Below are 26,202 nucleotides of genomic sequence, written 5' to 3'. Positions count from 1 at the left end.
AACTGTGACATATTACACCCAATAATTCTTCATATAGTGGACTACCAGTAAAAAATGTGGGACCAAAAATATTCAGAGACTTTGACCTGACCATGCTTTGCTTAAGTGTTTTTTCTTTAATTACTAATGTGATATTTTACACCTCACACTGATCAAAATTAGGCATTGAAGTATTGATAGTTGTGTAAATATTGTCATACTGACAGTCTATATTTTTGGTTGATAATCCATTACATACCTTTCTTTCAAAGTTATCTGACATTATCAAGATGAATTTGTTCTGACACAGTTTAATTCTGAGTTCTTGCCATATTTTAATACCATTTTCTAAAATATAGCGAATAAACTGTGATAATGTGAGAAATGTTGAAGGTGTCTGAATAAATGTTGGTTTGACTATATGTTTTATGTCAACATCTTTTTGGGTAATTCATATTGAATCCTACAGTTACATGAATTTCTTTGTATTTCATTCAATTTTAATTAATAAATATGCACATTTGAATTAGAAATCTGTATTTGTTTTGTTACTTCAATTCAAATCCGATTCACATTCAGGAATTTCTAAATTCAGTTATGAATGGCGCTCAACCCTGCCACCCACGTACAGTCCCGTAGACGGATCCCTTTTCAGGCAGACAGACAGACGGCTCCCACTCTCTCCTCCTGCTGGATCATTGAGAGAGACCAGCCACTGACCAGGAGAACATGAATGAAAGACTGCAGAGGATTTTTCACTCTGTGCAAACACAGCAACAGAGCAGTGACATTTACGCACACACAAAACCAACGCAACATAACAACAAACTCAGGCGCTATGCATAACACATCATCACATGCAGCCCTTATGTGCAACAAACACTAAAAGAGGAGAAGTCAGGGAAAATAGTTGGAGGAAAAAAGGGCAAAAACCTGCTTTATGTCTCTCTCTTTTCTCTCATTGACTCCCGGAGAGCGAGGGAGACATGCCTTCCAAAAGTGAGCAAAGTAAACTTTCAAGAAGAAAGCGGCAAGAACTCAACGCGTGGGAGAGAAAGGAGACGCGATGTTATTTATATATTTCTGTTTATCTGTTTTCCTGTCATTTATTCAGAATGCAGCATTTGAAACACCCCCTAGGATGAGAACGAGAGGAGAGGAAAAGGAGATGGCAGTGGCACAGCTGTAGAAATTGTTCGGGGATTCATGATAATATGCAATATAGAGACAAATGGTGAGGTTATAATACATTTTTCTCTGGCCTTTTTCATCCCATCACATTTTATCTTAGATGGAGTGATCCGTGATGTAGAAAAATGACTGCAGAACTTATCTAATATGTGTCTGATTTTACCTCACATCATTGACTATTACTGATGATATAATATCTGGCCAGCTTGTGAGGCTTTTTTTTTCTGTCTGTTGGCTAGCTGATCTCTGTCTCTCTCTCTCTCTTTCTATTGCTCTCTGTCACTGCGTAGGTTTAATTTGTGGAGATTAAAGGACACATAGCAAGGCACAGATGAGAGCTGTTTTGTCCAGAAGCATATTTTCCCCCCGGCTTACCGTCACCCTAGACCACATGACGCAAAGCCACTGATTTACTGCATCCAGCTTTACCTGAGCCTGACATCTTTTGTAACTGTATGATTTTAATATTTTCTATATTTTCACATAGTTCAATATTAGAAAACTGTTCCTAAATAATCTGAAGTGGTGTTTAACTCTCAAAGCTAGGGTTATTAATCGGCCGAACTGTGATTAACATGTTTGATCCTTTTTGTAAAAAAGAAAAAAAAAAGAAAAAGAAAACTACACAAATTTATACAACAGTGCTCTTTGAACTCACACACATATAGATAGATAAACAGATCTTTGAACAACAGATAAAACACTAGATAGATAGACAGACAGACAGACAGACAGACAGACAGACAGACAGATAGATAGATAGATAGATAGATAGATAGATAGATAGATAGATAGATAGATAGATAGATAGATAGATAGATAGATAGATAGATAGATAGATAGATAGATAGATAGATAGATAGATAGATAGATAGATAGATAGATAGACAGATAGATAGATAGATAAACCTTTGAACGATACGTAGATAGATCTTTAAACAACAGATAGATAGATGATAGATGATAGATAGATAGATAGATGATAGATAGATAGACAGACAGACAGACAGACAGACAGACAGACAGACAGACAGACAGATAGATAGACAGACAGACAGACAGACAGACAGATAGATAGATAGATAAACCTTTGAACGATACGTAGATAGATCTTTAAACAACAGATAGATAGATGATAGATGATAGATAGATAGATAGATGATAGATAGATAGACACAGACAGACAGACAGACAGACAGACAGACAGACAGACAGACAGACAGACCTTTGAACGATACGTAGATAGATCTTTAAACAACAGATAGATAGATGATAGATGATAGATAGATAGATAGATGATAGATAGATAGACACAGACAGACAGATAGACAGACAGACAGACAGACAGACAGACAGACAGACAGACAGACAGACAGACAGACCTTTGAACGATACGTAGATAGATCTTTAAACAACAGATAGATAGATGATGATAGATAGATAGATAGATAGATAGATAGATAGATAGATAGATAGATAGATAGATAGATAGATAGATAGATAGATAGATAGATAGATAGATAGATAGATAGATAGATAGATAGATAGATAGATAGATAAACCTTTGAACGATACGTAGATAGATCTTTAAACAACAGATAGGTAGATGATAGATAGATAGATAGATAGATAGATAGATAGATAGATAGATAGATAGATAGATAGATAGATAGATAGATAGATAGATAGATAGATAGATAGATAGATAGATAGATAGATAGATAGATCTTTGAACAACAGATTGAACAACAGATAGAACGATAAAACTATAGATAGAACGATAGATAGATATCTATAGATAGATAGAACGCTAGATAGAACGCTAGACAGATGAATAGCAAGATCGATAGATCTTTGACAGCCCTACTTAAAATGTTTTCAAAACACTGCAGGATTGCATATAAATGCTATAAACACTAGTATCTCTGGTGTCAACACCGTGTCTCTAATGCTTCAGCACCAGCCAGCTTCATCTCAGTTGTTTATTACAATGCTGTCTTACGCCTGTAGAACTGCTGCGCTGTTGACAGAGTAGTTTCTATCGTTCTTTGATTTTTCTCAAGGGTAACCCAAACACAACAGGCAGCGTGGGTGGCTCGAGCACACTTACGATGTTCATAAGAGTGAGGAGGTACTTCTCCACATTCTGCTGCCCGTGAAACTGCACCACGGAGTCGTCCACCCCCAGCAAAACCTCAATGTTGTAGGCTCGTTCGGGCAGCTGTCTGCGGGCTCGTCGGCTCTGGTTAATACTGCGCTCAACGCCCTGATACAGAGTCTCAAGGTCCAACAGTCCGCCCAAATCAGCACCTATGAGGAAACACAGAAATTGGTCATTGAACAAGTGTAAACTAAATCATTTCATCAATGCAGAAATTGGTCCTTTCACTGGTTAAAGACACGAAAAGTCTTAGAAGAAACCTAGTAAACCACTAGCCACTATACGTGGTGTCATGAGGTCATTTCCTCTTCAGGCGGATAGATGGAACATGGAGGAGAGAACACATTGAGGAAGATCTATCACCTTGTCTCCATCACCCAATCAGCTGGGGGCATCTTCTATGCTCCAATTATGTAACGTTTCCTAGGCAACCTGCTCATGGGTAAACCAACGCTCGGTGCAGACTAATATTAGCTCACCAGTCACTTTCTTATTGGATGATAATCCGAGAGTAAGAACAATATTCATCATCTTAATGCTGAGAGTCAGTAACATATTATTACAGGGCCACAGAGACAAAAAGACAAGCACAGAAAAATCCCAATAAACCAAAAAGAAAGGTGTCGGAATGTTTTTTTTTTTTTTTTTCTTCATTTGTGCTAGTGTTTATTATCATGAAGGATTTTGTAGGGTTGTAAACTTCCTCTCACCAGCAGGTGTTCATAATATCACAGCCTGTGTCAGCAGATTTCCATACAAAACTGAAAAAAAGCTTCTACTGTACAAAAAAGCAATTAACATGCTTGTGGCTCATGTCTTTTATTATGCACAGTATTCTGTATAGACTTAAAGGATTAGTTCACTTCCAGAACAAAAATGTACAGATAATTTACTCACCCCCTTGTCATCCAAGATGTTGATGTCTTTATTTCTTTAATCGTGAAGTAATTATGTTGTTTGAGGAAAACATTTCAGGATTTCTCACCATATAGTGGACTTCTATGGTGCCCGTGAGTTTGAACTTCCAAAAGGCAGTTTAAATGCAGCTTCAAATGGCTCTAAACAATCCCAGCTGCATAGCATAACGATCGGATATTTTCTTAAAAAAAAAAAAAAAAAATTACAAATTATAACCTCAAATGCTCGTTGTGTCTAGCTCTGCGATGCGCACTCCAGTTCAAGACAGTTAGGGTATGTTGAAAAACTCCAATCTTATTTTCTCCTCCAATTTCAAAATCATCCTAAATAGCTGCAGAAGTACCAACCCAGTGTTTACAAAGTGAATGTGCAAAGAAGATCAAATGCCCTTTACAAAAAAAGGGGAAAAAAAATCAGCGATATAGAGTGATTTTGAAAGTGGAGGAGGAAATGAGATGGCAGTTTTTTGACATACCCTAACTGTCTTGAACCGGAGTGCACAGAGTACGCATGTGCATCACAGAGAAAGACAAGATGAGCATTTGAGGTTAAAAAGTGTATGAATATTAATTTATTTTAAAAAAGGCAGATCGTTTTGCTAGATAAGACCCTTCTTCCTCGGCTGGGATTGCTTAGAGCCCTTTGAAGCAGCATTGCAGGCACCATAGAAGTCCACTATATGGAGAAAAATTCTAAATTGTTTTCCTCAAAAAAAAAAAAAACATAATTTCTTTACGACTGAAGAAAGAAAGACAAGAACATCTTGGATGACAAAGGGGGTGAGTAAATTATCTGGAATTTTTTATTCTGGAAGTGAAATAATCCTTTAAGAATTAATTTTGTTACATTTTTCTAAAGCCATTTTTTATGTACATACATTTGTGTGCAAAATTTAGCAATGCCTGCACAAGGTTGATATTATAGCATATTCTGTTCAAGGCTGATGATAATCTGAGGGTCACCTCAGAACCTGTTAACACCAATTCAGAGGCTGATAAAAAATATTAGCTTGAACCAAAACTACTCACACTATCGTTCAAAAGTAGGATTTTTTAAAAGATTAGTTTACTCCTGAATTAATTTACTCACCGCCATTGTCATCCAAGATGTTCATGTCTTTTTTTCCTCAGTCAAACTTTAATTATGGTTTTTGAGAAAAACATTTCCTCACAGGATATTTCTCCATATAGTGGACTTCATTAGGTATCAATGGGTTGATGGTCCAATTTGCAGTTTCAGTGCAGCTTCAAAGGGCTCTACACAATCCCAGCCGAGGAATAAGGGTCTTATCTAACAAAAACATTGGTCATTAAAAAAAAACTATGTACGTTTTAACCACAAATGATCATCTTACGCAACACACTAGCTCTGCAATACGTTGGGAAAATGGATGAAAAAAGGGTAGGGTGGAAAACTCCATCTCACAATCTCCGCAAACTTCAACAAAATCATCCGACATCATTGTTTTACCTTGTTTTATAAAGGGCGTTTGACTTTCTTTGCACGTTCGCTTTGCACAGAGTTTCAAGCTCAAGTTATACCGAGACGGCAGAAAGCGCATCCTGTTTGCTTTCATTATTTTTCAAAAGTGCAACATTCTTCACAGATTTCAAAGATGTATTACTTTTACCTGTACGACCAAAAATGATGGAGCAAGTGACCGCACAGTACTATATTACCACATGGACCAGCCATTTCCTGTTAAATGTTTATTTTCTGCGACTAAGCGACTAATAAAATTTTGGTTGAGTAAGCTTCTTCTCGTCGACTAACCATTAGTTGACTATTAGGAGGCAGCCCTATTAAAAAGTATAAAAATGTTTCTATTTGTTTAGAAAATGACATTGTTTTGCTAGATAAGACCCTTTTACCTCAGCTGGAATCATGTAGAGCCCTTTGAAGCTGCATTGAAACTGTAATTTGGACCTTCAACCCCTTAATCCCCATTGAAGTCCAAATTCTAAAATGTTTTCCTCAAAAACCTTCTTTTTGACTGAAGAAAGAAAGACATGAACATCTTGGATAACATGGGGTGAGTAAATTATGAGGATTTTTTTTTATTCTGGAAGTGAATTAATCCTTTAAGCAGCACAACTGTTTTCAACAAAGTAATATTCAATGAAAAATGTGGCTTTAAAAAAAAAAAAACACCATCATGGAAAAATAGTTTCTTTGGGAAAAAAAAGAATTCTATTTTCCTTAAGGGAGATTTTCCTCCAATTCTACCCTACTGTGATGACTAACCTCCTTCTGTGACATCTGTCATTTTCTGCTATTCAGTTCTGCTATTCTGTGATCCTCCAAAACTTGACCCATCACCCTGTCTGTCAAATACACCCAGCTCCGTTCTGATCTCAAGAGAGAACATTCACATTCAGGCTGAGGAGTCCGCGCCCTTATCAGGACACAAAGCTACTTTGTCTTTCAACCTTTGCAAATGTCAAGAGAACCTATGAGGGAGAGAAAGATGGAAGAAACGCAAAAAAAGAGAGAGGGGAAGGGTGCTCAGACTGGTTGGACATTTGAAAAGATTGATATCATGTACAACAGTTGTGATGTAAGTAGTGAACTCACAGTAGCTCAATTCGGTTTGGGTTCTAACAACTCAAACTCATATTATCACATGTTTATCTCCATGAGTGACAGATTTATGGGTTGTTGGGCCGCCAAACTGCAAAAGCACCAAGACAGAACAAGGGTTTGGTGCATCTATACATGTCCGCTGACACATGCGCATAGGAATATGCACACACAGCCAAGCACTTGTAGATCTGAGAACATGTACAATATTGCAAATATTTGTTCTGATACTGACAGGCCGATGTGTAAAGTAAAAAAATCAATTGTAATACTTCCATTTAGAGACCATATTAACTAAACCTGCAAAAGAAAAAAAATGTAGCCTACTGATAATTATCAGACATTTTCATTACCCCTAAAACTATGCAATGAAGTGGAAAATTCAAAATACAGGTAAAGCAGGTTGATAAAATAAATTAAAAAAATAAATAAAAATAAAAATTAAATTAAATTAAATTAAATTAAAAAGTCAACACAGAAAATTCCTTCATAATAAAACAGTACGTTAATAAAATAAAATGAAACTAAATTAATTAAAGTCAGCAAAGAAAATTTCTTCATGTTGAAACATTAAAATATGAAAATAAAATACAATTTTATTAAAACGTCATAAAATTAAATTAAATTAAAAAGTCAACAGAAAAATTCTTTGTGTTAAAACAGTACACTTTAATATTATAGTAAAATATAAAAAAATAAAGAAGATTAAATTAAAATGTAATAAAATTACATTAAATTAAAAGGTCAACACAGAAAATTCCTTTATGTTAAAACAGTACATTCAAATAAAATTAAATTAAATTAAATTAAAAAGTCAATGGAAAATGTCATTTTAAAACAGTACATTAAAATTAAATTAAATATGAATTTAAATTATTAAAATAAATTAAAAAGTCAACATAGAAAATGGATTCATAATAAAACAGTATATTAAATTAAAATAAAAAAGTCAACACAAAAATTCCTTAATTTTATAACAGTACATTATGCCCTATTTTTAAGATTTTGTTTTACACTGTGTCTTCTAATGTTGCAGACAAATGGTCAGAAAATAGTCAAATATAGTACAAATGAGTCCATATAGTATAATATGTAAAATGTAGTCAAAATGTTAAATACCAAAGAGTTAAAAATATTCAATACAGTAAAATAAATCTAGTTTAAAATGTAAAATACAAAATAATAAAAAATAGTCTTATTTATTGAATACAAAAGACAAAATGTTAAATACAAAATAGTCAAAAATAGTATAAATAGTATAATAAATCTCTTTCAAAACAATAAATACAATGTCAAATAGAATCACAGAACTGTCAAATAGAATCAAGATGGTTTATAAAGAAACACATTTATTCAAAATAATTAAAAGCAATATATATATTAAAAAACATGTATTACAAAATAGTAAAATAGTCAAAAATAGTCCAAATAGTATAATTTATCGGTAACACTTTACAATAAGGTTCATTAGTTAAACATTAGTTAATGTATTAACTAACATGAACTAACCATGAGCAATACATTTGTTACTGTATTTACTAATCTTCATTAACATTAGTTAACGGAAATACAGTTGTTCATTGTTTGTTCATGTTAGCTCACACTGCATTAACTAATGTTAACAAAAAATTAATAATGTATTAGTAAATGTTGAAATTAACATTAACACAGATTAATAAATGCTGTATAAGTGCAGTTCATTATTAGTTCATGTTAACTAATGTGGTTAACTAATGTTAACTAATGAACCTTATTGTAAAGTGTTACCAATTTATCTAGTTAAAAACAGTAAATACAATGTCAAATACAATCAGTAAAGAATAATATTAATTCAAAATAATTAAAAGAATAATATATTCAAAAATAATAAATATAAAATAGTAAAATAGGTTAAAAAAAATAGTCAATTTATTATATAGTCAATTTATTTGATACTTATTTATATGTAAAGACTTTAAGAATATATATTTAGTTTTGTACTTACATTTTTTTTTTACAACCACAAGTCTACACTTATAACCTAAAATCCGGCACAGCAATTTTGAATCTTCACGTCTTGACGTTCTTTAGCAACATTTGCCATTAAGCCTGTGGCAAAACTCACTTGTGCACTCAAAAAGTCTAAATGCAAATGAGCAGCACTGTGCTGGAATGGGTTGTAAGGAGGCATTGAAGCCTTGCACAATCACAAAAGCTGGAACAACTGATCCCTGACCAATCAAAACAAACATTAGAATATGATGATGACACAAAACGGCATCAGCACAGCAACATCAGTTATATATAAACTGTAGCTGGACTCTCCATAAGAGGATTCCACATGATAAAATGATTCTATACAGAAACAGGAATGTGGCCCTTCAAAATGACCTCTAGGCCACTGCAGGATTTTTCATGTAAAGAAACATCACTAGTACATTCAACTGTGTATGTGCATTGGAATATTGTCCCATATGCAGCAAAAGTACAATAATGTTCTGTAGACGTTGTGCGTGCAAACAGCTTGCGCATTGGCGGCGCGCCGGTGATGTCAGACAGTGTTTTTAATTAGAGTGTGAGAAAGTGTGTACATGCAGCAGATGTACAAGCGAGCCTTTCTGTGTTCTTGAGGAAGGGTATCGCAACCTTAGGGAAATCTGATCCAGCTACACACATTTTCTAACAGCCAGTGCTCAACTAATGCTCTTTCTGCCTTTTAATCTTTAATGGTGTGTTGTAAAAGCCAAGATCAAATTAAGCCTTTAGGACCAGGCCATTGAGAGCTGGTAATGATATCAGTAACTAAATCATCTCCAGCGGTAATAAAGTATGCCATTTGATTAAGCTCTATATTAATGCCAACAATGCACTAATGTTTACTATGTGGTAAGTAAACTGGCAATGTTACTGAAGAATAGAGGTCAGCACCTTTGTGCCGTTTTTAATCTATAATGGTGAGCATAGTGTCATATCACCCACCCCCCATGTAATCTAATACAATATGTTTAAAGTAATCTATATTGAAGTAACATCTAAACATGCACATTTGTGACCCTGGGCCACAAAACCAGTCAGAGGTAGCACGGATATATTTGTAGCAATAGCCAACGATACATTGTCTGGGTCAAAATTATCGATTTTTCTTTTATGCCAAAAAATCATTAGGATATTAAGTAAAGATCATGCTCCATGGAGATAAATGTCCTACGGTAAATACATCAAGCTTAATTTCTGATTAGTAATAAGCATTTTTAAGAACTTCATTTGGACAACTTTAAAGGCGATTTCCTCAATAGTTAGATTTTTTTTTTTTTTGCACCCTCAGATTCCAGATTTTCAAATAGTTGTATCTCGGCAAAATATCGTCCTATCCTAACAAACCATCCATCAATAGAAAGATTCAAGAAATTGACCCTTATGACTCTTATGGTTTTGTGGTCCAGGGTCAGATTTATCATTGCGTTCCTATACAAAAATATAGATTTTTCTGGCCAAAATATATTGTAAATATATGATTAAACAAATTGAATAAATATATAAATAAATATTTCAAAATGTTTTTGGGGGGCAGGAAAATGCATTTCCAATCTTACAGAAGCCCAGACTAAATGCAAATATGGATTGAATAGTAAACTAAAGAGCAAAACCTGTTTAATAATGATTTAATAAGGTTTTATTGTTATTTAATGTTATTTAAAGCAAAATTATGCAAGATGGCGCCACGGATGGCAGCCTCTGTGCTTAGCTCTCCAGTTGTTTTAGTGTTTTTGTTCGTTTTTCCTGTTTTTTGTTTTGCAAACACGATCAGTTTTCCAGGGATGAACTGCTGAACATTCGACAGAACACACCACATAATATCCTACCGGTTTTTGATTATTCGGACGTTTTGCTGAACATAGTAGTTGGCAGAGCAGCAGTGCTGAGACGCTTTCAGACGCGCAGGACGCGCAAGCGGGGGAAGCGCGCCGGCGCGCTCTTGAAGCTTCGTTAGCGTGGATTCAGGCTGTCGCTGCCAGGCATACATCTGGCGAATCTCCGCTCTCTACCCAACAAAACGGACAAACTCCTTCTGCTCTCCCGGACAAATAAGGATTTTTCACATTCTGCTGCTCTGTGTTTCACGGAAACCTGGCTGAACGCGGCTATACCAGACAGCGCGATTCATCTGCCGGGATATCAGCTGTTCAGAAGAGACCGCGACTCAGAATCGACGGGGAAATCGCGCGGCTGCGGGACGTGCTTTTACATCAATGAGAGGTGGTGTACAGATGTAACAATGTTAAAGAAGATGTGCTGTTCTGATCTAGAAGCGCTTTTCATTAACTGTAAGCCGTTCTATTCGCTGCGAGAGTTTTGCTCGTTCATTCTCGTGAGCGTGTACATTCCACCGCAAGCGCACGTAAACCTGGCGTTGCAGAAACTCGCTGATCAGATCACAGAGACAGAACAACAACACCCGGACTCTGTTTTAATCATTCTTGGGGATTTTAATAAAGCAAATCTCTCCCGTGAACTGCCAAAATACAGACAACATGTTACATGTCCGACCAGAGACAGTAATACATTGGACCACTGTTACACCACAATTAAAGGAGCATATCACTCTGTCCCACGGGCAGCTTTGGGACTATCTGATCACTGTCTGGTTCATCTAATACCAACCTACAGGCAAAAACTTAAATCTGCTAAACCTGTAGTTAAGACTGTAAAAAGATGGACCAACGAAACAGAACAGGTCTTACAATCCTGTTTCTATTTGACTGATTGGAGTGTTTTTGAAGCTGCTGCCACCGATCTGGACGAGCTCACAGAGACTGTTACTTCATATATCAGTTTCTGTGAGGATTTATGCATTCCTACCAGAACCTATTTAACATACAACAATGACAAGCCATAGTTTACAGAAAAACTCAGACATCTTCGTCAAGCCAAAGAGGATGCCTACAGAAAAGGGGATAGAGTCTTGTACAACCAGACCAGGAACACACTGAATAAAGTGATTAGAGTGGCTAAAAAGACCTATGCAAAAAGGTTAGAAGATCAGTTCACTTCAAATGATCCAAGTTCATTGTGGAAAGGCCTGAAAACGATCACAAACTATAGGACACCACCCCCGTGCACTGAGGCGACTCAGCGACTTGCTGAAGACCTGAATGAGTTTTACTGTAGATTTGAAACCCCCCAAACCTTTTCTGACGATCTCTTCACACAACCATTACCACCTCCAGCAACCCCCCTCTCCCCCCCTCCTTCACTTCTAATCAGCGAAAATGATGTGTGCCAGGTCTTCAGGAAGAACAAAGGAAGAAATGCACCAGGACCAGACGGTGTGACACCAGCCTGTCTGAAAACCTGCGCTGACGAGCTGGCCCCCATCTTTTCATAGATCTTTAACAGGTCTCTGGAGCTGTGTGAAGTCCCTCACTGCCTAAAACGCTCAACCATTATTCCTGTCCCAAAGAAATCCAAGCTTACAGGACTTAACGACTACAGACCTGTGGCGCTAACATCTGTCGTCATGAAGTCGCTTGAAAAACTGATTCTGGCATATCTGAAGGACATCACCAGACCCTTACTGGACCCCCTGCAGTTTGCTTACTGAGCAAACAGGTCAGTGGATGATGCAGTGAACATTGGCTTGCACTTCATCCGCAGCATCTGGACAGACCAGGGACTTATGTGAGGATCCTGTTTGTGGACTTCAGTTCGGCCTTCAACACGATCATTCCTCCACTCCTCCACACCAAACTAAACCAACTTTCTGTTCCTAACCCTATCTGTCAATGGATCACCAGCTTTCTGACAGATAGGCAACAGCTGGTGAGACTGGGGAAATTCACATCAAGCAGCCGCACCACCAACACCGGCGCCCCTCAAGGTTGTGTTCTCTCCCCACTGCTCTTCTCTCTCTACACCAACGACTGCACCTCTAAAGACCCCTCTGTCAAGCTCCTGAAGTTTGCAGACGACACCACGGTTATCGGCCTCATTCAGGATGGTGACGAGTCTGCCTACAGACAGGAGGTAAAAGAGCTGGCTGTCTGGTGCAGTCACAACAACCTGGAGCTCAACAAGCTCAAAACTGTAGAGATGATAGTGGACTTCAGGAGGAACCCCCCTGCACTTTCCTCACTCACCATCATGGACAGCACTGTGGCTACAGTGGAGACATTCAAGTTCCTGGGATGTTTCATGTCCCAGGACCTGAAGTGGGACACTCACATCGACTCCACTGTAAAAAAAAGGCCCAACAAAGGTTGTACTTCCTTCGCCAGCTGAAGAAGTTCAACCTACCACAGGAGTTGCTGAGAAAGTTCTACTCAGCCATCATCGAGTCTGTTCTGTGCACATCAATAACTGTCTGGTTTGGCTCAGCTACAAAATCAGACATCAAAAGATTGCAGAGAATGGTTCGGTCTGCTGAGAGGATTATTGGTGCTCCCCTGCCCACCCTTCAAGAACTGTACACATCCAGAGTGAGGAAAAGAGCTCAGAAAATCACTTTGGACCCCTCACATCCAAGCCATCCCCTCTTTGAACTCTTACCATCCGGCCGGCGCTACAGAGCCCCAAAGATCAGGACTACCAGACGTGTGAACAGTTTTTTCCCCCAGGCAATCCACCTTATGAACAGTTAAAATGTTCCTCCCATTGTGCAAAAATGTGTGGAATAATCTGACTTTATCTACTGCTACCACCTCCACCCTAACACATCCCTGTATTCCATCCTGTCACCTATAGCACAACTGTACATACATATTTATTGTCAATTTTTACAAATTATTATCATTATTTTCTATTTTTATTTTTGGTATATTTATGCTTACATATGTGTATTTTTTCTGATTCTCTTATTTTTATTGTCTGTGCGTCTCTGTGTACTGGAAGCTAATAACACTGAAACAAATTCCTTGTATGCGCAAGCATACTTGGCAATAAAGCTCTTTCTGATTCTGATTCTGATGTATTTATTTATTTATTTAAAATGATTTGTGTATAGATGTGTTATTGACAATAAGTTTTTCTAAAAAAGAGACTTCTTACACAGAGGACAAAATAATAAAACAAAAACTGTATATTTATATTTTTTTAAAAATAGAAAAAACTGCCAAAAATATATATTGGTAAAAATATGCACTGCTGTTGAAAAGTTTAGGATCAGTAAGATGTTTTAAAAGAAGTCTCTCATGCTCATCAAGGCTGTGTTAATTTGATCAAAAATACAAATATGTCCACTGGTGCCAAGGCCAAGTTTCTCTGCAGACTGCCTGATGTTGTTGTTGTTGAGAATTTTGATGAATTGCTCCTTTTTCATGGTGCCGTTTACTGTGATTAGGTTCCAGGGTCCACCGGCTAAAAAACACCCCCAAAACATTAGGTTCCCACCACCATGTTTGACAGTTGGGTTGGTGTTCTTAGGGTTGAAGGTTTCTCCTTTTTTACGCCAAATGAAGGCTACATCATTGTGGCCAAACAACTCAATTTTTGTTTCATCTGACCATAAAACAGAAGACCAGAAGTCTTCTTCTTTGTCCAGATGAGCATTTGCAAAGGCCAAGTGGGCTTTTGTGTGCCTTATCTGGAGAAGTGGTGTCCGTGGAACCCAGCGGTGTGCAGTGTCCGTTGGACTGTCTGCCTTGAGATGTTGCCACCAGCAGAGCCCAGATTCATCAGGATGGCCTTGGTGGTAATCCTTGGATTCTTTTTTTACCTCTCTCACTATCCTCCTGGCCAGCACAGGTGTCACTTTTGGCTTCCGACCACGTCCTCTGAGATTTTTCACAGTGCGGAACGTTTTGTATTTTTTAATAATACTTTGCACTGTAGGCACTGGAACTTCAAAACATTTAGATATGGTCTTATAGCCCTTTCCTGATTTGTGAGTAGCCACAATGCGCAGCCGCAGGTCCTCAGTGAGCTCCTTCGTCTTAGCCATGACTGTCCACAAACCAACAGCAGAGAGCTTCTGTTTTTCACCTGTTAAGTTGATTAAAACAGCTGTTCCCAATGAATCAGGGTAATTGGGATGCTTTAGAACAGCTTGGACTATTTGGAATGGTATAGAACTTTGTATTTTCCCATAGACTGTGACAGTTTGCAAAGGGTATGAATAATGTTGGACATGCCACTTTTTGTTCAAATGTAAATAAAAGCTGAGAAATGAAGCTAGCGCAAGTTCTGGCAGGAAGACTCAATCGTTCGCGTCACTAATTACCTCCTCATCTTCCAATCATATCATTACTGTAGCTTTAAGGGGTAGCGCTTACCATGTCTGAGTTCGCAGATGCTGTTGCTCCAGCACACAGCCGTGAAACTGGATTCCAGCCGCAGTTGCAAGGAGCGGAGCTGTTAACTCTCTCAAACTGACAGGATTTATCACGGATACCATGGTTACTTCATTAAAAACGACTGTCGGCATAGTTTAACGTGAACCGTGCGGTTCTCCTCCTCTGCGGACGTGTTTGTGGTGCAGGAGTCGTAACAATGTACCGTCGTCTCGCTGGCGGCGGTAGACAGAAGCAGCGGCTAGAGCCCAGTCTGGCGAATCTGTGAGCTCGAGCTGCTCAAGCGGCGGCATGAGGCTCTGATCGCCAGCGCGCTCGCGCTACACGCGCCAACCCGAGCCGGAGAGAGCCGAGCGGCCGAGCGCCGACACGAACCCGCGGTGCTCACCGATGCCATCGCTCCCGTACCTCCATCCTCGAAGCCCAGCAAGCTCTCCAGCCTCGATCTAGGTAAATCCTATTTTTTTTCTACTGGTGGTGGTGTTTTGCCAAAGCGGTTGGCACTCTCACGAATTGCATGGCTAGCTACTAAAGCAAGATGGCCTGCGGGTTATACGTCTGTCAAACAGCTGTACACGCTATAGGTTCAAGTGGCTGCAGCTTATGCTGCCTTCATGCGCTATCGTAATTATAAATACCAAAGCTATCAAGACGGCCCGTGGCCCATGCGTTCTATCAGAAGATGGCCTGTGTATTCAATCATGCGTTCTATCCAAAGATGGCCTGTGTATTTATTCATGCGTTCTACCAAAAGATGGCCTGTGTATTCAATCATGCGTTCTATCCAAAGATGGCCTGTGTATTTATTCATGCGTTCTACCAAAAGACGGCCTGCGTATTCAATCATGCGTTCTATCCAAAGACGGCCTGTGTATTTATTCATGCGTTCTACCAAAAGACATGCGTTCTATCCAAAGACGGCCTGTGTATTTATTCATGCATTCTAACAAAAGACGGCCTGCGTATTCAATCATGCGTTCTACCAAAAGATGGCCTGTGTATTCAATCATGCGTTCTACCAAAAGAGGGCTGTGTGTTCAATCATGCGTTCTATCAAAAGAGGGCTGTGTATTCAATCATGCGTTCTATCAAAAGATGGCCTGTGGCCCATGTGTTCTATCAAAAGATGGCCTGTGGCCCATGTGTTCTATCAAAAGATGGCCTGTGGCCCATGTGTTCTATCAAAAGATGGCCTGTGGCCCATGTGTTCTATCAAAAGATGGCCTGTGGCCCATGTGTTCTATCAAAAGATGGCCTGTGGCCCATGTGTTCTATCAAAAGATGGCCTGTGGCCCAAGCGTTCTATCAAAAGATGGCCTGTGGCCCAAGCGTTCTATCAAAAGATGGCCTGTGGCCAAGCGTTCTATCAAAAGATGGCCTGTGGCCCATGTGTTCTATCAAAAGATGGCCTGTGGCCCAAGCGTTCTATCAAAAGATGGCCTGTGGCCCATGTGTTCTATCAAAATATGCCCGTGGTCCATGCGTTCTATCAAAGGATTGCCCTGTTTCACGTCGCAATCAAGGATACCAGGAGCATATGTTCATTTTCCAAAAAAAAAAAAAAAAAAAAAACAGCTAGTGGTTCATTTAAGTTAACCATGAATGGCACTCATCTAAATCTAATTTGTTTCTCTTTCTTTCTCCATCTAAGCCAGGAACCCCAGGATTCACGACCGTAAGGTAATTTTAAAACCGTCCTTTGGGGGTGGGCCCCGTTCTGGTGGATCCTTAAGTCCACCTATCTTTGGGGGTTAGCGGCGCCCCCGCCTTCGTCTTCAGGCGGGACTCGCTGTTTCCGTACCCTCGGAATGCGAGTTACGAACGGGGCCTACGCCAAAGAACCGGATTGCTTGCTGAGCTTCTACATAAATGTAATCGGTATAGTATAAATTCTCCCGAGTCTTTCTGGTAGAAATGAAGCTAGCGCAAGTTCTGGCAGGAAGACTCAATCGTTCGCGTCACTAATTACCTCCTCATCTTCCAATCATATCATTACTGTAGCTTTAAGGGGTAGCGCTTACCATGTCTGAGTTCGCAGATGCTGTTGCTCCAGCACCTCCATCCTCCCCACCTCCACCAAGATGGAATCTCTCCTCCAACTCCTCTATTCTACCAAGCTGGGTCATCCCTCTATTACCACATCCATCAATCAGGCTATCCCCTTCTTCACGCAGACCTCAGATTGTCTTCCTCAATCCTCACCATCACCAGTTGGCCCCTTTCCTGACTCCGCGGGGGGGTTAGCGGCGCCCCCGCCTTCGTCTTCAGGCGGGACTCGCTGTTTCCGTACCCTCGGAATGCGAGTTACGAACGGGGCCTACGCCAAAGAACCGGATTGCTTGCTGAGCTTCTACATAAATGTAATCGGTATAGTATAAATTCTCCCGAGTCTTTCTGGTAGAAATATTTTTCCACAATGATGCCTCTTGTACATCGTCTTATTATCTATTGGGAGAAGCCTGTGTCCTTTCCAATCAAAAAAAAACTTGCTGGTTGAATAAAAGTAACTTTAAGTCAGAATTTGCTAGGGGTATGAATAATTTCGGGCTTGACTATATTTATATATATATATATATATATATATATATTAGGGGTGGGCATAGATTAATTTTTTTTATCTAGATTAAATCTTGGAATTAATATAGATTAATCTAGATTAAAATGGCTAATTTGAATTCTGCTGAAGGCATTCAGAATATGTGTGCTACCCAAATAATGACTAAAAGTAAGCTCATCTCCTGTTTCCAAAATGCATCACAAACTGCTTGACAATTGCATTTACAACATAATTACCTATACAAACTTGTGTAACCAAGTACTTGTGCGCAAAAGGCTGCACGACGTGCGTGTTGCCGTTAAATACACAGACGCGCACGGGAATGGATTTCTGCGTGCATAGTCTTCCATTAAACTGCGTTGCTTTTAGAAGCGTCAATTCAGTTGTTGCATATAGTTTAATGTCTTTATTTCGGGATTATCAAAGTAAATTATAACTCACGTGCCCCAGTAAAAAGGGTCTAGCAACGCACCTGCCATGAAGCAGCTTCATAACTGCATCAATGTCAGCACGTCTCATTTGATGTGGTAATTTCACAGAAGTTGAAGACTCGTTCTCGCCCCCTACAGTGCAATTCGGCTAGGTATACATCTGCGCTAAAATATCAAGGTGAAAGTCATCATATCTTGCGTAGTTTAGACCCAGCTCCCAACCCAACTTTGAGAATAGATTAACGGCGATATTTTTTTATCGCCCGATAAGAGTCTCAGCACGTTAACGCCGATAACGGCCCACCACTAATATATATATATATATATATATATATATATATATATATATATATATACACATACATACACATAATTAGTATTTAATTAGTATTTTTTGAATATATTAAAACAAGTAAAAAAAAATAACCATGGTAATTTTGACAAGGTTTTATCAGACAGGAAGCTTTGATTTATCAAATGTGAACTATGTGGTTTTTAGTGTTCCATAATCTTGACAGCTGACTGTCCTCAAAGTCAGACATGTACAAGCAACAGCAAAGCACCATGGGAGAAATGCTCCACTGGGCTATATCAAGCCATCCAGCAATTCACACATTAAACTCTGGATATCTAACACAAGGGAACGATTTCATAAGAGTGCCATAAGAGAGCCTCTTATGAAATACAAGAAAGAGGAAAAAGACAGTTTTCAGCCTTTTTTGTCACTGCCAGATCTTAAAGATAAACAGAGAAATCCACCCACTCATGCCGAGATGGGAGGGGTCCTCCTCCACCTCCTCCTCAGCGTCTCTGCACCAGACGCCTGCTCTCTCACAGGTCAGCTGTACATTCTTCATTTCCCCCACCCTCTCTCTCTGCATCTAACGGTGGCCAGATATGTTAAATGCTGGGCGACTGAGTTTGGGGACAGTTGTTTACACACACACAACCCAAAACGTGTGTAAAACTGCGATTGGATGTCTTATGGAAATGGGGGTATATAATATATAAGAAAAAATCCAACGTTTGAATAAATATTGAAGTGATGTACCAAAGTACTGTGGTTTTACAATGAAAGAATCATTATATCTTGATAGCACCATGCCCAAATGGAGATTTTATTGCTCTTTCAGAGTTCATATAGATTCATTTACTTCTCACAAACTTTGTCTCAGATCTGTCTCCTAAATTTTATTAGAATATTTAAACAGACACAAATATGACAACTGTTGACCTGCAGAAAGTCTTTAGAGCTATATATTTCAATAGTGGCAGTATAGCTTTAATTTAGCCTTGAATTTAATGAGAAACATTTGAGGTCATACAGACTCGTGTTGAAAACCATTTGAGAGACTAATGAGATCTCTTTAAAAAAAAAAGACATGAGATTATTAGGGTTCTTTTCTCAAAGTAAGCAAACATTCAATTTGATCTAATCTCACTTGCAGCAAAAAACACTGCTATCTAGGATAAACAATTGAGATATAAAAGAGATTTAAATGTGTGGTTGTTTTTTCTTAAATGGGGAGTCCTTACTCCTAAGTGTACACCATTTTGCACAAAAAAACATTAATTGTATTCAATGTATTGCCATACAGCAGTGAATCAATACTGCTTACAGTAATCTGAGACTATTACTACTGTAATATTAGACCACTTCTAATTTAATACAATACTACAATGTCTAATTTAAAATCTCTAAAGCACTCCTAGCATGTGGCATCTCCTAAATAAAACAGCCATTTAAAAGGATACGTCACTCAAAAATTCTGTATGACTTTCTTTATAGCTTATTTTGAAGAATGTTGACAGGAAAACGTTTTTTTTTTTTTTATTTAACCTTCACATTAGAAAGTCATACAAGCTTGAAGTGACATGCTTGTGAGAAAATGATGACAGAGTGTTAAATTTTCCCTTTAAGCTCAAAAGTAAAAACCGACCTGGCCGTGTCACTGTCCGTGCATGAGGGCCACAGAGGTCAGCGGATGAGCCCCAGAACAGTGACAGATGAGTAGAAGCAACAGACAAGGCCACACTGACCTCTAAAGGTGTTGACATGGCAAGTGTCTCACTCTCTTCCCACAGATACAACAGGAGGTTGCAAGAATAGACAGCGCTGGAACTGTACAGGTGCCTCTTACAAACTTATTCTGGCTCACAGAGATCCTGGAAGACGGCTGCTCCTGTTATCAGCTAGAAATGTGGCCAACAGCTATGACTGCTCTTTGAAACTCCTTTATTTGTTGAGTCAAGCATTTGTTGAGTCAAGCTGTAACTATACAGTAGTTTCGAAGCAAGATGTTTACGTTACATGTTTTATGTCTGGATGGGTTCAGCATTTTAAAACTATTGTTTGCTGCTGTTACTTGATTTAAATGACAATAAACAAACAAATAAATCTTATTAAAACATGATAAAGTGATGAAATTAGGTAGTACTCTCTCCTATTTGGTTACTAAGGTCAAACTAATATGGTAGCCTGTTTCTGCCACTGAATAAAAAATAAAAAAGGTAGTTGCGAATTTTTATCTCACAATTCTGACTTTTTTTCTCAGAACTGAAATATATAAACTTACAATTCAGACTACCTTTCTCTGAATTGCATCATATAAACTCACAATTGCGACTTTTTTCTCACAACTCACAATTTCTATTTTTCTTAGAATTGTGTGATACAGAATTGTGATATGTGATATAAAGTTTACATCTAACATCGTACATCTTACATATAAAATTACAATTCTGACTTTTTTCTTAGAATTGTGATATAAACTCGCAATTCTGACCTTTTTTTTCAGAATTCCATAATACAAACTAGCAATTATGAATTTTTCTCAGAATTGAAAGATATAAACTTACAGTTCTGACTTCTTTCTCAGAATTGCATAATATAAACTCGCAATTCTGCCTTTTTTTCTTTGAATTGTGTGATATGGAATTGTGTGATACGTGATATAAAGTTTACCTCTCACAATTCTGCCTTTTTTTCTTTGAATTGTGTGATATGGAATTGTGTGATACGTGATATAAAGTTTACCTCTCACAATTCTGCCTTTTTTTAAGAATTGCAAGATATAAGTTCACAATTCTGACTTTTTTTCTAAGAATTATGTGATTTAAACTCACAATTCTGACTTTTTCTCAGAATTGAAAGACATAAACTCACAATTCTGACTTTTTTCTCAGAATTGTGTGATATAAACTCAAAATTCAGACTTTTTCTTAGAATTGCTCACAACTTTTTTTCAGAATTGCAAGTTTACATCTCGCAATTCTGACTTTTTTTAGTATTGCATGATATAAACTCACAATTGTGATATAAACTTGCAATTCTGACTTTTTTCTCGCAATTCCGAGTTTACATCTCAAAATTCAGACTTTTTTTTCTCAGAATTGCAAGTTTACATCTCGCAATTCTGACTTTTTTTCTCAGAAGAGGCAATATCTTTATCATGCACTTTTTTCATTAACAACTTCGCAGACTGTTTAAATTGAAGAATAGCTATGTTACAAACTATTTTTCGAAATCTCATATGACCTGCTGTTTAAAACAAAATTTGCTGTATGAGGCAACATAATATATGTTTACAAAATGTATGTAGCTTTTTTCTTAGAATTGCATGATATAAACTCACAATTCTGACTTTTTTTCTCAGATTTGCAAGATATAAACTCACAAATGCAAGTTATACATTTTAAATAGTGGGAAATAAACTTGCAGTTGCATGTAATAAAGTAAGAATGGCAATATATAAATAAAAAAGTTTTGTATTTCTGCAATTCTGACTTTATAATGTGCAATTGCGAGAAAAAAAGTCAGAACTGTGAGATCAAAAGTCACTTTTAATTCAGTAAATTTTAATTACAAGTTTTATGAATTTTTATTCAGTAAACAGGCTTCCGTAAACTAATATTAAGCTCAAACATTCCAATTGCAAAAAGACTTTCAATTACTTCAAAGAAAAAAAACGCTGATGACCATAATACAACACTTTGGGTTACAAAACCTTTCCTGCAACAGAACCTTTTGCCTCAATAAATGCTATTTTAGCAACCCATTTACTCAAATCTTCAAGATTTCACAGGCAGTGTTAATAGTGTAAATTCTAACTGATTTTAACTGGAATCTGTATGTCTTTTGTCCCTGACCTTTATCTCTAGGGAAATAAAAACATTTCTCAAAGCACTCTGCTTTAGAGCAAATATGTGCCATTAGAGGAAACAGGATCAATGTCAGTGAACAGCAGGTGAGAAATGGCACTAGTCATCATGCTATGGTGATAAGGGATGTACTACAACACTCAGCAGCCTTCTTCCACAGATAGCAAAGATACAGAGAAAGTAAAATATAGTGTTTATATATATATATATATATATATATATTAAACATTTTGGTCAGTTTTAGACACATTATTTGTCTTAACCGCACAGCAAGTTAAAGCTCATCTTTACATGCTCTTGCAATAAATACTGATTAATGCAATATGATTTGATGATATACTTCAGCGGTTTGATTCCGAGATGAGATTATTTCAGCTAGCTGTCACATACGGCCATCTCAACTGCAAAAAGATTGTAGAAAAGGTCTTGAGTAGAGGAGATGGAGAAAAACAAAAGGTGTGAGACAATATGTATGCAAATGATCTCGGGTAGAAGTTCCCACAGGGAATGTGGATATATATATCAGTTATGATTTATGGAAATTCATCAGCCAGTTATATACTTTAATTGAGCAAACCTATAGAAAAATGACAGGTGATTTTTGAATAAAGATATACATTTGTTTGCATAAAAATATACCTCTCCAATACACACATATTACTCTGGCATAAATTACAGACGCTAAAGAAAAAATGATGAACGCGCCTCGATTATGAAGTATAATTCTTCATAATAAATCATTCCACAGGTTTATGAATCAAAATATACTCTGGATTACCTATTCACAGTAAATTTGCCCCTTTTTATGCACATACACACAGCTCGCCATTCAGCGTACTATACAAACATGCAATATTGTCCCTTCATGGGATCCATGTTCTCGTGGAGCTCACTGGCAAGCTCCATCATTAATCAATACACTCATCTCTGTAACACTATATTCCTCCAGCAGCCAAGAAAAGTATCCCTTCTTGTGTTTTCCCATTTTAATAAACTGCAATTTTAATGGGATTATCTGAGGCGGATTGCCGCACCAGAGCAGATGTCCGGTGCATGTCATTCCCATGGCACCAACTGAATAAATCTGGACTGCCATTTCTCTGAATCCTTGGAGAGAATCGGATTTTCAGGCACAATGTTTACTTTCATCTCTGATGATTGTGTCTATTTATCTATGCAACTGCAATGCAATTTATATATAGATAGAACACAAAAGGGAAATTTACTAAACAGTTGATCCACTTTATTCTTATTCTGATGATTATTAAAGACATTCTTAGAAAATGCCCAATTTTTTAAGCTCTAAAATATAAAATATAGTGTATAGGGTACAACAGGGAACTGGATATCCTATAAACAGTAATGCTTTCACTCCAAATGTGGGCGTGCATTAGTGAAAGAAGCGGCACAAAGGGATATGCCATACAACCGGACAGTAATATTATTTGGACACAATCAGCACTGAATGTGCAGCGAGAGGAAACAGACTGGGGAAATGTTGGGGCTTATCTTTTCTCTGATGAAATTCAATAACAGCCTTCAAAGAGGGTTATTTTTTCATGTTTCCAATCTGAACACGACACTGAGTGTTATTTAATTCTCCTTGTTTCGTTGCACAGGTAATGTCCTCTAATCCAACAGGCACAGATCAGTGAGAGACAGTGAGAGAAAAAGAGAGTTTCACTTAAAACCTGTGATAAATTAATGATCAAGCAGTAACAGCATTAGACAATAAACAAATCAAATTACTTCAAGAAAACTACAAGGCTGGTTCCTGACTGTCCCATGTTAGTATAATATTGAGGTAGTGGTGACCTCTCTTGCGTCTCTGTAACCTAGTTTGTAACAGTCCAGAGGAAGAGTAGTGTACTGAGAGTGAATCATCACTCATCATGAAGGTTCATTCTTTAAAGTTGGTGCAAAACAGCAGCTACATACATTTTGTAAACATATATTATGTTGCCTCATACAGTAAATTTTGCTTTAAAGAGCAGGTCATATGGGTTTTCGGAAAAAAAAATGTTTGCAGTTTGTAAAATAGCTATTCTTCAATTTAAACAGTCTGCAAAGTTGTTAATGAAAAAAGTGCATGATAAAGATATTGTAAAATAAAAAAGAAAGAGTCCCTTGAGAAGATATACTAAAATGGTTGCTGAAATGTGAGATACTGCAAATGGGTTTATGAATGGGCCTTTGAATCACTGATTCACACAAATTATTCAAAATGTGTGATTCATTCTGGATCTAAACACCCCTGTAATAATTCAGCATTGGCTTTAAAGGTAATTATGTTCTCTGCAAAATTGAGCAAAAAACATAATATTGTGTTAAAACACAATATCAACTGAACTGTTGAACTAAATCACATTTAAACTTGTGATATTTGGGACAAAATCAGTACTGATATCTCTTATCATATGATATAAATATGAGACCACTGCCAAAGAAATGATCAGTCTATAATTTTAATGGTAGGTTTATTTGAACAGTGAGATACAGAATAACAACAGAACAATCCAGAAAAACACATTTCAAATAAATGTCAAATAAAGTGAATGTTAAATAAGTATTTGATCCCCTATCAATCAGCAAGATTTCTGGCTCCCAGGTGTCTTTTATACAGGTAAAGAGCTAAGACTGACACCTGTCCACAGAAGCAATCAATAAATAAAATTCCAAACTCTCCACCATGACCAAGACCAAAGAGCTGTCCAAGGATGTCAGGGTCAAGATTGTAGACCTACACAAGGCTGCAATGGGCTACAGGACCATCACCAAGCAGCTTGGTGAGAAGGTGACAACAGTTGGTGCAATCATTCACAAATGGAAGAAACTACAAAATAACTGTCAATCTCCCTTTGTCTGGGGCTCCATGCAAGATTTCACCTCATGGAGTTTCAATGATCATGAGAACGGTGAGGAATCAGCCCAGAAATACATGGAAGGATCTTGTCAATGATCTCAAGGCAGCTGGGACCATAGTCACAGAGAAAACAATTGGTAGCACACTACACCGTGAAGGACTGAAATCCTTCAGCGTCCGCAAGGTCCTCCTGCTCAAGAAGGCCGTCTGAAGTTTGCCAATGAACATCTGAATGATTCATAGGAGAACTGTGTGAAAGTGTTGTGGTCAGATGAGACCAAAATCAAGGCATCTTTGGTCATAGGCAGCATATGACCCCAAGAACACCTTCCCCACCATCAAACATGGCGGTGGAAACATTATGCTTTGGGAATGTTTTCTACTAAAGGGACAGGACAACTGCACAGCATCAAAGGGACAATGGAAAATGGGTCGTGGATGGGTATTCCAGCATGACAATTACCCAAAACACATGGCCAAGGCAACAAAGGAGTGGCTTAAGAAGCACATTAAGGTCCTGGAGTGGCCTAGCCAGTCTCCAGACATTAATCCAATAGAAAAACTGTGAAGGGAGCTAAAGGTTTGAGTTGCCAAACGTCAGCCTCAAACCTTAATGACTTAGAGAGGATTTGCAAAGAGGAGTGGGACAAAATCACTCCTGACCTGGTGGCCAACTACAAGATACGTCTGGCCTCTGTGATTGCCAACAAGGGTTTTGTCACCAAAGTACTAAGTCATGTTTTGCAAAGGGGTCAAATAATTCTTTCACTTGTTAAAATGCAAATTAATTTAGAACTTTTTTGAAAATGTGTTTTTCTGGATTTTTTTGTTGTTGTTATTCTGTCTCTCACTGTTCAAATAAACCTACCATTAAGATTATAGACTGAGCATTTTTTGTCAGTGGGCAAATGTTCGAAATCAGCATGGGATCAAACATTTTTTTCCTCACTGCATGAAATATAAGACGATGTACAGGTCTGGGGACGGGGCCAGTGCTTTATTTTTTCATAACTAATTAATTAAGTTAACGTGTTAAACTGACAGCCCTAATTAAAATATATACAGTCAAACCCAAATTTATTCAAACACCTTCAACA

General features: G+C 37.7%; 1 protein-coding gene across 3 annotated transcripts in view; it reads right to left on the bottom strand.

Moving 5' to 3' along the window:
* Positions 1-26,202, bottom strand: part of LOC141288182 (A disintegrin and metalloproteinase with thrombospondin motifs 2) — a 199,859-nt gene that overhangs the window by 51,589 nt on the left and 122,068 nt on the right. For all 3 annotated transcript variants that reach the window (XM_073820280.1, XM_073820282.1, XM_073820281.1), the window contains exon 4: positions 3,281-3,480. In XM_073820280.1, the coding sequence (XP_073676381.1) occupies positions 3,281-3,480 (200 nt within the window). The remainder of the gene's footprint in view (positions 1-3,280; positions 3,481-26,202) is intronic.

The sequence above is a fragment of the Garra rufa genome, chromosome 16, assembly GCF_049309525.1.
Source record: "Garra rufa chromosome 16, GarRuf1.0, whole genome shotgun sequence".
Lineage (NCBI taxonomy): Eukaryota > Metazoa > Chordata > Actinopteri > Cypriniformes > Cyprinidae > Garra > Garra rufa.
The sequence above is the reverse complement of the archived record's forward strand: the minus strand, read 5'-3'. Positions and strand labels throughout refer to the sequence as shown.